A 12,564-nucleotide genomic window follows, 5' to 3' on the forward strand; every position below is an offset into this window, starting at 1 on the left:
CGCCCCACCGAAGCGTAACCCACCCATACCCCTACATCTACCCCTTACCTAACACTACGGGCAATTTAGCATGGCCAATTCACCTAACCTGCACATCATTTGGACTGTGGGAGGAAACCGGAGCACCCGGAGGAAACCCACGCAGACACGGGGAGAATGTGCAAACTCCACACAGTCAGTCGCCTGAGGCGGGAATTGAACCCAGGTCTCTGGCACTGTGAGGCAGCAGTGCTAACCACTGTGCCACCGTGCCGCCCACAATGTGGATTTCCCCTCAGACAGCCACCTCCAATCAACACTCTCCTTCCTGATCCTACCTAAGACCTGTTGTGCTGATCCTTGCCCCAGTTTAACACATTCATTGGAGGATTGCTGTTATCCTGATCTATGGGTTCTTAAAACCCATTTGAGAGTAGCGGGTCCAGTGGGGCATTGCAAGATGAAGGTGATAGATGACACCTCTTCCCCCCCTGTTATTGCACAAATTTCAAAACGGGGTTACATAAGTTAGGGCTGGGTCACTTAGGTCCTTTGCAAATGCAGAAAAAAATTACCAACGCTCTTTAATCTAGGGCGATTGTGGACTATACTACTGTTAAAATAAACCTTTCTTAAAAAAAAATAAACTCATGGTATTATGGTTACTGCTCCCAAAATGCTCCTTCAGTGAAACTTAACTCAGCTGGCTGGGCTCATTTCCCACAACCGGGTCCAGTATAGCCCCTTCCCTGGTTGGACTTTTTACATACTGTCAAGGAACCCTCCTGAATTAATCATAACCCCCGTGTATTCCCCCAACCCCATCTCTCGGTTACAGTTAAGGCATGAGAATGAAGATGAAAACGACTTTGTTTTGTGCGATTTTTTAAAGAAATAAAAACACCCCTGTTTGTTCACAGCTGTGGTTTGATCCTTATTTCCCGAAAGATTTGGGGACAATTCCCGTGTGCAAATCTTCACCTTCAGGGTGACCTGTTGGCGTTTGACTAACGGGTCGGCGCTTATCGAATGCAGAGATAGCTGGCAAGTTGTTGTTGTTGTCTTCCCATGTTGCTTCCGGAAGGCGAGTGCGGATTGGTGAACGACAGAAAAGCAAGACGGCTGTGCTGCACACAACAGAACTGGGACATGGTGGTAGCTCAATAAACGGGGAAGAGGAGGAAGAGGAAGAGGAAGAGGAAGAGGAAGAGGAGGAGGAGGAGGAGAGGGCGCCGCTGACCATGTCCCTATACAGGAACAGTGTGTGGTTTCTCAAGGGTATGCGTGAATACACCAAGTGAGTACCGATCGCTAATCGCCTCCACCCACCCCCGGCCATTCAGCCCAGAATTGTCAGCCGGGGAGACCCGTTTATGTTGCTGCTTCTGACTTTGCTTTGGGTATTTTTTGCAAAAAGGGAGGATTTTTGAGAGTAGCGGGTCCATTGGGGCATTGCAAGATGAAGGCGGTAGATGACACCTCTTCCCCCCCCCTGTTATTGCACAAATTTCAAAACGGGGTTACATAAGTTAGGGCTGGGTCACTTAGATCCTTTGCAAATGCAGAAAACAATTACCAAGGCTCTTTAATCTAGGGCGATTGTGGACTATACTACTGTTAAAATAAACCTTTCTTAAAAAAAAATAAAATCATAGTAAAGACGAGAACCAATGTCAAAAGTCCAATTCGTGCGTACTTCTGGTTAATGCAGTATATCATTACATTGGAGACCCCCCTTTCTGGATACTGTATCAATTTAAATCAAAGTTAATAATCACACAACACCAGGTTATAGTCCAACAGGTTTAATTGGAAGCACACTAGCTTAAAACCAGTTGTACAAGGGACAGGATCTTACAACGTGAGGCTGGGGCAATCTGTAAAGTATACTGGGAGTTGTAGTTTTGTTTCTTCTCTGCCTGCTTCCTGAAACTGATCAAACTCACAGAGCTGGACAGCATAGAAACAAACCCTTCGGCCCAACTCGACCATGCCGACCAGATATCAGAAATTAATCGAGATCAACTTGCCAGCACTTGGCCCATATCCCTCCAAACCCTCCCTATTCATACACCCATCAAAATGCCTCTTAAATGTTGCAATTGCACCAGCCTCCACCACTTCCTCTGGCAGCTCATTCCATATAAATACCACCCTTTGTGTGAAAAGGTTGCCCCCTAGGTCTCTTTTATATCTTTCCCCTCTCACCCTAAACCTTTGCCCTCTAGTTCTGGACTCCTCTGCCCCAGGGAAAAACGAACTTGGTTATTTACCCTATCCATGCCCATTGTCCAAAACTAATCTTAGTCACGGCAATCATTTCAGTAGCTCTTTAAATGTAAATTAATTCAATAAAAAAAATCTCAGAGAGCATTGAAAGTTCTGAAGATTTGAGGTGACATTATTGCTCCGGAGAGGGAAAATAGCAGTAAGACAACAAAGTAACACCTAGGAAGTTGTACTAGCATACTGTTCTAAGCTTTGCAGTTAGCTCAGCTGGGTAAAAACAAGGGCTTTTGCCCGAAACGTCGATTTTACTGCTGCTCGAATGCTGCCTGAACTGCTGTGCTTTTCCAGCAACACTAATCCAGAAGTTAGCTGGCTGGATGGCTAGTTTGCAATGTAGGCTGATATCAGCAAGTTCAATTCCCACACCGGCTGAGATTGCTGTGATAATTCCACCTTAAGATGTGGAAACCCTTAGGTTGAAAACTACCATCTGTTGTCTCTTTCTCTCTCTCTCTCTCTCTCTGATGAGAGAGTGAGACCATGGTGATTTTACCTTGACCTGTTCTGAGGTATACAAACCAAGTCTGAGCAGCATGATTCACAAGTATTACTGTTCTCTTTTCACTTCTGGGGCTGAGCATTTCTAGATTTAAAAAAAAATAAAGATTTAAATCTGAATTTGCACATTTTGTTTTGCTATAATAGTCTTGTCAAAACTTTTCTTTTATCACATTTGCACATTGGAATAAATAATGAACATGCTGACTCTTCCCCCCCCCCATAAAATAATAAGCAAACAAGTACATTCTTATAGCGGCTTTCACAACATTAGATATCCCAGAGTGCATTAAGGTCAATGAAGTATTTTTGAAATGTTGTCACTGTTGTAATCTGAGGAAATGCAGAAGCCAACTTGGTCACAGCCAGAATAGCAATGTGATGGTAACCAGCGAATCATTTTTACTTTTTCTGCTTGAGGGATAAGTATTGGTTGGAGACAATAGAAACTGCAGATGCTGTAAGAACACAGCAAGTCAGGCAGCATCAAGAGGTGGAGAAAGGATCCTGAAGAAGGGTTATACCCGAAATGCCGACTTCTCCACCTCCTGACGCTGCCTGGCTTGCTGTGTTCTTCCTGCCCGTCCATCTGAGGGATCCGAATTGGCCAGGACATCCACGGGATCTTTCATATCCATCTGAGAGCATCAGTGGAGCCTCTGTTTGATAACCCATTTTAAAGAGAGCAATTCCTCTGTATACAGGACTCTTTACTAACAAGATGCCCTGCAGTTGGATAAGGTATGGTTTGCATCTGATCATGTGGGGAGAGAGATTTTGAAACTGGGACAGACTCTTTCATATGAGGATGGGAAGATTCATTAACCAAATCTCACAAAGGTCTTGCATTTCTTCAGGTAACCAGTCAGCGGATGTTATGAAATAAGGCCTGAAGCCAGTTTGAATGCTTAAGTCACGACAATGGATCAGAACCCTCAGGTCCTCCTGAATGGTTTTAATCACGGCATGACTTTTTTTTAAGAGTTGGAGATAGTGAGGACAGCTGGAAAGTTAGAGTAGATGAAGACTGCAGGTGCTGGAATATCCGTGGCCCAGTCCTGGTGAAAGGTCACGACCTGAAATGTCGAAACCCCTGCTTCTCTGATGCTGCTTGGCCTGCTGTGTTTTTCCCAGCGCCACACTTTATCCACTCTTTTTGTTTTAACAGAGGACTGGTGCAACCAGATGATGACTGTGGATGTAAATTTAGTGACTGTCTGGCACAGTCCTGCGTGGGACCACGGAATGTTATCCCTGTACAGAGCGTGAGAACAATCAAACAGAAAGGCTAAAATGGAAGAGATAATGACGGCCTGCCATCTGTTAGCAGGAGGCCCATTCCTTGCAGTCATGTTTGTGTTTTACCATTCTAGTGATATACAAAAGGGGTTAAATACCTGACTGCAATGTATGGCCTGTGTGTTTTAATGGCCTGACATACTGATGTGTGACCAGTGTGCAGTGATGCTGTAATTGATAGGAATTAGTTTCTATAGCACAGTGATGACCACATCTGTAAGAAGATTTGAATCTGAAACCAAAAATGGCACTAGCTAAGATTTTCATTGTATTTGTCTGAGCCTGGGTGCACTTAGTGACTAAGCAGTAGTCCTACAAGGAAATAACTAATGTTATGCTGCGATTCCTATGGGTTGGACGTCGTGACTTCTGTCATTTCTTTAGTTCTATAAATTTTGAAAGAAAGCCCATGACATTTGCAGGCCTGTAGTTACATGCTGTCCTTCAGCATTTATGATGCCAGGGTAGGGTAAACAAGACCCCAAGTCACGAGGTGCCAATGTTTTTCAACATTAACCACATTATTAATCTTCATGGTCCCGTTTCCTATCACCAGACTATTGTTAAAGAATGCACGTACAGAATTTAGTCATTGGGCATAAACTAATGTATCCTGGATCTCAGCAGGTAACGAAACAGCAGTCAGCTATATTGCCCTCTGATGCATTAAACCATAAAGCATTCTGGGAATAAGTGACCTAACTATTTGTTTATTTATAGCCCACGGTACAAATCTGTACACAGTACAAAGTTATATATCAGTCAATAGAAAACAAAAACTCCTTGTGTGAGATGAAACCAAATCCTAAATCCTAGCATGAAAGAAGAAAGTAACTTATGAGTTCTTCTACAGATGGATTTGAATCCTCATGGAATGTTGATGCTTGTCAATTAGTTTTGGAGAGGATTAGTATCTGTTTGCGGAATGTGGATTCCCCAAATTAAGAATGGAGTTAAAGTAGTGGAAAGCTTATCCAGCAGATGTTGAGGCTGTGCATAGTTGATCCATAACCTTTCCGTTTTTTAAAACATGTAGTCCCGGTACCAAGAGTGGCTGCAAAAGCATCACTCAGTTTTTGGTCTTAACTGCAACTACCATTGACTCTGTAGCTAAATGGACACAGGTTCGTAAACATGTCATGGCTTCACCATTTCACTACAAGTGCATGGAGGCAAAGTACCCCAAATTGGGGGTAAAAAACAAATGAATGTCTGAACCTTTCTTGGGACAAGGTGTTATTGGCATGACTCAAAGTTGCCTGTGTCCATTTGATGGCCCAAGCTTTCTCAAAGCTCACAGAACTGTGGGGCCTACATTCTCTTGATCAGACTCTTTACTGCAACCCTCATTGTGTGTGAGGCAGTGAGGTTATCAGTCTTACTTCTTATTAAAATTGGTATTGTCTGAATAAGATGGGAAAACACTTCCCACTCCCAAAGCCATTGTCTTATACTGGGGTGGCCTTTATTCAATCTGTAAAAGCCCAACTGCTGATGTTGGGAAGCTGCGAGAGGAGGGTTGTATATTTTAACATGGAGCCTGTTTTTGGGATATTCTGTATTGGCTGTGTGTGGGGGATGAAACACTGAGCTCGTTCAATCCTATTCATCATACTTTGTTTTGGTTTGTGCCCTGCAGAAGTGGATATGAAGCTGCCGCACAACAGTTTGCTCCAAAGGACCTCGAGGTTGATGTATCCGGAAGGTGCTTCCTGATCACTGGAGCTAACAGCGGGATTGGTAAGGCCACAGCACTGGAAATTGCAAAACGGGGTGAGTATTCCCATAATCCAGCCTGATTCTGGCTGGCCAGTTCTGAGATAGCTTCATGTACTTGATGTAGTGTGTGTGGTTAGCCTCGGAGCAAGTGTTGCTAGATATTTACACTCGGCACGGGAACACCTATTCTGACCATGGGTTGTCTTTAACAGAGCTTCGAGTGAGAGAGAGAGATTTGCAGCATCTTTTCAGACTTGTTCCAAAGTGCTTCACTGTCAATAAAACAGTTTCAGTGTGTAGTTACAGCCCTGAACTTTGCCATACAATATCCTTTTCCAATTTTGGTCTCTCCTGTAAGGGTGCTTTCCTGCATTTTAACATGGAGCCTGTTTTTGGGATATTCTGTATTGGCTGTGTGTATGGGATGAAACACTGAGCTCGTTCAATCCTATTCATCATACTTTGTTTTGGTTTGTGCCCTGCAGAAGTGGGTATGAAGCTGCCGCACGACAATTTGCTCCATGTTGATGTGTCCGGAAGGTGCTTCCCTCCATTTCCCTGTTGAACTCCAGTTGCTCATCTTCTGTCTCATGGAGGTTTGTACTCATGAGCAAGGAGGACACTGGCAAAATTAGTAAGATTGAGTGGAATGCCATGGAATGTCCAGCTCAGGAACGGAGCTCCGAGGTGACAGGAGTAGGGGCGGTTTCACAGGAATGCACAGCCTGTCCTTAGTAAAGCGACTGTTTCCCATGGGCTACCATCAATCCCAGGGGATTTCACAATGAAGGGCATTGCAGCTGAGTTCAGTTTGTAACTCGTGGGTCCAGAAGGGCTTTAAATAAGAATTTCTCCTGCAGTGACTTCACTTCCAAAATTGCTTTGGGTAGCCATGAAAGACACGATGTGTTCATTCCCCTGGTTAGCAGACTGTGGGGGGGCATGGTGCCATCACCTTGTTTTTCTGGAACACCGAGATTGCTGGCTGTTTCTGAGTCTGGTGGGGTTGTGTTGAAGTCTGAATTTCCAGGGGTCTGCGCTGACAAGTGACCAGTTGTGGGTTTGAGTTCCCCACCTGACAGGTTTTCTGATGTCACCTTTTCTCCCATGAGCACTTGCTGAGTGAAGGCTGCTTACAGAGGAGAGACAAGTCAAAAGGATGGCAAACCTCTTATCCTCTGCACACTATTTTATAAAGGTGAAGGATTTAAGCTTCCAACTCATTCCCTGGAGAGCGAGTGTATGTGCTGAGGAAGTATTTAATCAACAGGGTTGAAGACTTACTTAGAAACATTCATATTCTCCCGGGTTTCCTCTGAATTCCTTTCAATCTAAAGTCCCGGAATATATTTCTGACTTTCTACTGGACCCCTCCTACCACACTGTGACGGGCCTCTAGTCTTCCACCTGCTCCTTGATTTCTCTATTCCCCCGAACAACCATGATGACTGTTCTCCTCCACTGCCTATCTTCTGTAGTCCACCCCCACAGAACTATATCTTTCCCGGTTCTGTCCTTGTCCTTTGCAATGGAGGATAAAATGATACTTCCTCCACTGTTTACATAGTACCCTCCCATATCTCAGTTGTCCTTTCTCTGCATGCTATTGCTAAGTGATACCAGAAGGAGGGTGGGCTAACCTTTCACCTATATGCCCCTGACTCTTAACATGTCACCCCAGCCCTTTTGCCCCAGAGTCTGCTGGCACATTGTCCGAACTCGATGCCCATCACCTACCAGCTCAGGTTGAGACTAAGGGGTGGTACTCTGGCTGACCGCTTGAAGCTGAGCTTCCTCCCCCACACGGACCCCAGTTAGTACAGTCCACCTCTTGGCTTGCCTTTGTTCCTGCCTCTAATTCACTACAAGTGAAACCATAGTCTGAGAGTTTCTCAGTTCGAGGCTCTGTTTCCCTCATGTCTTCCTGAGCCAGCCTGTCTGCCTGCCTCAAATAAGAACTCATTTGAAATCTCAAATCCCTGCTCAGGGGAAGGTATCCGGTGTTCCAGCTCCCTTCGCCTTGGAGCTTTGTTCCTGTGCTACAAATTCATGGCATTCGACTCAGTCTTACAGATTTTAAAGAGGCCATCCTTGTTTTTGGCTACTAAGGTCCATGAGATGGAAGATGAGCAATTGGACTTCAGCAGTGAAGCAGACGGATAAAATTCTGGACTTGTGAGAGCAAGAATGCATCATTAGGCCTTCTGTCTTGTCCCACCTTTAGTGATCAGCTTGCGTCCACATCGGCAGAGCTTACACTCTCCGAACAATTATCAGTCACTGCATTTTTAAAAAAAAAGAATCATTCATGGGATGAGGGTGTTGCTGGCCAGGTCAGCGTTTATTGCCCAGAGGGCCATTAAGAGTCTACATTGCCATGGGTCTGGAGTCACGTGTAGGCCAGACTGGGTAAGGACTGCAGTTTCCTCCCCTAAACCAGCTGGGTTATTTCTCTTTGACAACAGAGTCATGGGACTCTTGTCATTTGACTCTTATTTCCAGGTTTTTTATTGAATTCAGATTCCACCATCTGCCGTGGAGGGATTCGAACCTGAGTCACCAGGACGTTACCTGGGTCTGTAGATTAACAGTCGGGTGATAATTCCACTAGGCCATCACCTCCCCATGCTCAGCGTGAGGCTGCTGAGCTCCAAGACCACCTTCCTGAAACCCTTGTCTTCTATCCAGTTGGCTTTTGGCCTCTCAGTTCCCCACTCCTGTTCGATGACATTTCCCTTTCTGTTTTTGGAAATTAACTACTCTGACATGTTTTTTGAAGTTAAAGTGCACGATAGAAGTGCAAGTTACTTGCTGCTTTATTTTAAACAGCAATGATGAATTACATGACTTGTAAATGTAAGCCGCTGTTTGTACTAAACAGTGAAAGGTATATAAACTAAGTGGGACTTTACAGTGAATGAGACAATCAAAAGTCCTATTACACGGAGCCTTAGACAGTGAAAGGGTTAAATCTGCATCATGTTAGGTTAATTTGAAACTGCATGGAATTGTTTATTACAGTTTCAAGTGGAGGACTAATCACTGAGTGCAATAATGCTATTTTTATAACTTTAGGTTCGTTCAAATTTCAGCACCTTTGAAGATCAAGTGTATCGGATGTTGTTAAAAGGTTATAAAATTTTGACCTTAAATTGGAAACGTAGCTTGACTGGTTGAAGCAAGTTCTTGTGAGCGATAAGACTGCAGTACTCAGTTGCCGTCTGTGAATGTGTTCACATGGTAGAGATGGGCTCATGGGTACCGCGTTCAAATGGGATAAATTGTCATTTGTGAAGCACATTTCTCAATTGTCATGGATGGAAAAGGTACAAGGATCCCAGGATCACACTTTTATCAGGTAATCTGATTTGCTGAATATTTCATTTTAATAAAAGCCTTGGCTTTTCTCAGGTGGAGTCGTTCACCTTGTTTGTCGAAACAAAGAGCGAGCTGAACAGGCCAAAGCTGAGATTGTGAAGGAGACGGGTAATGAGGTAAAGGTGTTGTTTCTGAGTAGCTTTGGGAGGACTGTGGCCTTTTTGCGGCTGGCTACTTCCTTCTGTTGGTTTAAAATGTACTCTGTGCTTGTGGACATGGTTAGGGCTTGCTGCCTGGTCCTAGTTGTCCTGAGACAGTACTGGTGGTGGCCATCGCCTTCTGGACCATTTGGACCCAACTAAATGACCACTTCCCCTTCATGGCACCTACCAGTGGAAATCACAGCTTTATTACCAGCACCAGGTTACCTAGCTCCTGCTCAGGTCATTACCCCTGTGATGGACCAGAATGTGAATTTGTGGGATAACTGTAAAGTGCTGGAGAAACTCAGCAGAGGTTATCTTTGGAGAGTCACATCGGACTCGAAACATTACCTCTGTTCCACCTCTCCCCACAGCTGCTGCCAGAGTCTAGGCAAAAGTGAGGACTGCAGATGCTGGAGATCAGAGTCAAGATCAGAGTGGTGCTTGGGAAAGCACAGCAGGTCAGGCAGCATCTGAGGAGCAGGAGAATCGACATTTCGGGCAAACGCCCTTCATCAGGAATGATGCCAGAGCTGCTGAGTTTCTCCAGCACTTTCTGCTTTTATTTCCTATCTCCAGCATCTGCAGCATTTTGCATTTATTTTTGGATGAATGTGTGATCCTCCTGATGGTCACTTTTTCACAAAGAAATAGAAGAATGTGCACCTGACGATTGTGACAGCACGCCCCGAGCTACTTGTAAGGTAGGCCCTGGGGTAGGCCATTGAGATTTATACAGGTCCCAGCAACAACAGTGAGAAAAACGAGGAGGTAAAGTCGTCTGCTTTCACGATGGGGATACTGCAAATGGTGGCTCGATTTCAGCCTCCTATCCAGTCAAGCCCAGTCATGGAGAATGGAACTCCTTCACCAGTACTTGACAAGACTTTTATACCCCGTCCACACTCACCCCCAAAAAAAGACTGCCCATCATTTCTTGCTGTTCATTGGACCTTGTATGTCAATAGATTTCTGCTTTTGCTTACCAAACAGCAACTAAGGTATAAAAAGAATTGACTTGGGACATCCTGAGGTGCTTTATAAATACGCGTTTATTCTTTGCTCTGCTGGGTAGGTGATGGTCTCGAGGTATTATTGTTGGACTGTTAATCCACAGACCCAGGTAACATTCTGGGGAACTGAGTTCAAATCTTGCCACGACAAATGGTGGAATTTGAATTCCATAAAAGTCTGGAATGAAAAGTCCAATGATGGCCATGAATCGGTTGTCAGGAAAAACCCATCTGGTTCACTAATGTCCTTTAGGGAAGGAAACCGCTGTCCTTACCTGATCTGGCCTACATGTGAATCCACACTCTCAGCAAGGTAGTTGATTCTTAACTGCACCCTGAAAGTAAATGCTGGCAGCCAGCGATGCCCTCAATCAGTGAATGAAGAGGAAAGAAAATCCATTTGACCAAAGTATCCCACTTCTTTTACTTCAGCGTAGTTCCTGTTGTTATCTTGGTAACAGCTGCTAATTTGCATCTTGCAAGCTCCCAAAATCCACAATGAAATAAATGACCACATGGTTTGTCTAGTGATTTTTCTTCAAAGGATAAATATTGGCCAGGACATGGGGTGAAAGCTTCTATGCCCTTTTTTTTGAGACTGCTTAGCATCTCATCAAAACAAACACACTTGGGCAGGTCAATGCTCCCTCAGTACTGCACTGCAGTGTTCGTGTACATTGACTGTGGGAGTGTATGGAGTGGGAAGTCAATCCACTCAGAGGCAAGAGTGGTACTGGTGAGACATAACTGATGTGGATCAGGAGGCATGACAAAAGATTGCTCAGAAAGCTGAGCTGCAGTTGGTGAGAGAAAGTTTTAAGGTGGGGTGGTCGGAGGATTAAACTGGAGCATTCATCACTGTTGGATAGAAGGTGACACAAGTCAAACTATCATCCCACTCCAGCACTTGTCCACATTCCTTCCCCCTGGAACTTGCCAACAGTGGAAACCAAATATAGTCTAACGTGGTCAGCATGGACGAGTTGGACTGAAGGGTCTGTGCTATATGACTCTATGGTAGCTATGATGTGGAAGTGCCAGTGCACACTACACCAGTTGTCTTGTGATCATACTCCATGGCTACCTGATGAAGGAGCAGTGCTCTGAAAGCTAGTACTTACAAATAAACCTGTGGACTGTAATCCGGTGTTGTGTGATTTTTAACTGATTCTGTGGTGGCACTGAATCTTGTTTGCTTGGTGTTGTGTTGCAGTACCATTGACTCACACATGGTGGCTCTCTTGAGCCAGTACCAGCCAGGCAGCTTCACCCTCACAACATCCCCAGTACAAACAGCAGTCACAGTAAAAACAGACCAACTCTCAATAGTTCCTGATGAAGGACTTATACCCGAAATATCAATTCTCCCGCTGCCTGACCTGCTGTGCTTTTCCAGCACCACATTTTTCGACTCTGATCTGCAGCATCTGCAGTCCTCACTTACTCCAATTCTTAATTGTTGTAAACCTGTTTGCCTTCAACCTGCACAGTGCAATATTTGTGCATAAGTGTTGAACAGGTTTATCAGAAAACTGTCTCTGACATTTTACTGCAAGTGTTGACCCTTTCCCCTTTTTTTTGGTTGGGGGGGTGGAAGAAGAGGGGGAGCAATTTCAGATGTTTATGATGATGACAGCTTATGATAAATCATACAGTAACACAATTTAAAAAGAAATATCATGAAATATTATGGTAAATGGAAACGTTTAATCTCATATTCCATTGATGGATCCCTCACTATTTAACAAGAGCAGCATGCATTTGTTTAGCACCTGATAAAACGACCGCAGTTGAAGTTTAATGTGGGTAAGTGCAACGTCATCCATTTTAGGCCGAAGGTCTGAGTGTTTCCTGAGAAACGGGGAGCTATGGGATATCAGTGAGGGGTTTTGAGCATGACATTTCCCAAAATCCTGCTTCACAGGGAGTGTTATCACACAAAATGTGACACTGAGCAACACGAGTGGACCTTTGGTTGGCTGACTAAAAGCTGAAAGCTTCACGGAAATTCTTAACAAAAGAATGAGAGATGGAGAGACTGTAGGTAGTAATTCCACAGTTTAGCATCTGGCAGTTGAATGCACATCCATCAATGGTGGAGCAGGAAAAATCAGGCAAACATAAAGAGGCCAGAAGCACAAAGGAATAGAATCATAGAGATGTACAGCGCGGATACAGACCCTTCGGTCCAACCCGTCCATGCCGACCAGATATCCCAACCCAATCTAGTCCCGCCTGCTAGTACC

The 12,564-nt window shown here is 44.5% G+C and overlaps 1 protein-coding gene across 1 annotated transcript in view; it reads left to right on the top strand.

Annotated features, from left to right (window-relative positions):
• The first annotated feature begins 992 nt into the window (after positions 1 to 992).
• Positions 993 to 12,564, top strand: part of dhrs12 (dehydrogenase/reductase (SDR family) member 12) — a 33,327-nt gene continuing 21,755 nt past the window's right edge. Inside the window, exons 1-3 of the mRNA XM_072584510.1 lie at positions 993 to 1,276; positions 5,705 to 5,838; positions 9,196 to 9,278. Coding sequence (XP_072440611.1) covers positions 1,221 to 1,276; positions 5,705 to 5,838; positions 9,196 to 9,278 — 273 coding nt within the window. The 5' untranslated portion in view covers positions 993 to 1,220. The remainder of the gene's footprint in view (positions 1,277 to 5,704; positions 5,839 to 9,195; positions 9,279 to 12,564) is intronic.

This window comes from Chiloscyllium punctatum, chromosome 15 (assembly GCF_047496795.1).
Source record: "Chiloscyllium punctatum isolate Juve2018m chromosome 15, sChiPun1.3, whole genome shotgun sequence".
Taxonomy (NCBI): domain Eukaryota; kingdom Metazoa; phylum Chordata; class Chondrichthyes; order Orectolobiformes; family Hemiscylliidae; genus Chiloscyllium; species Chiloscyllium punctatum.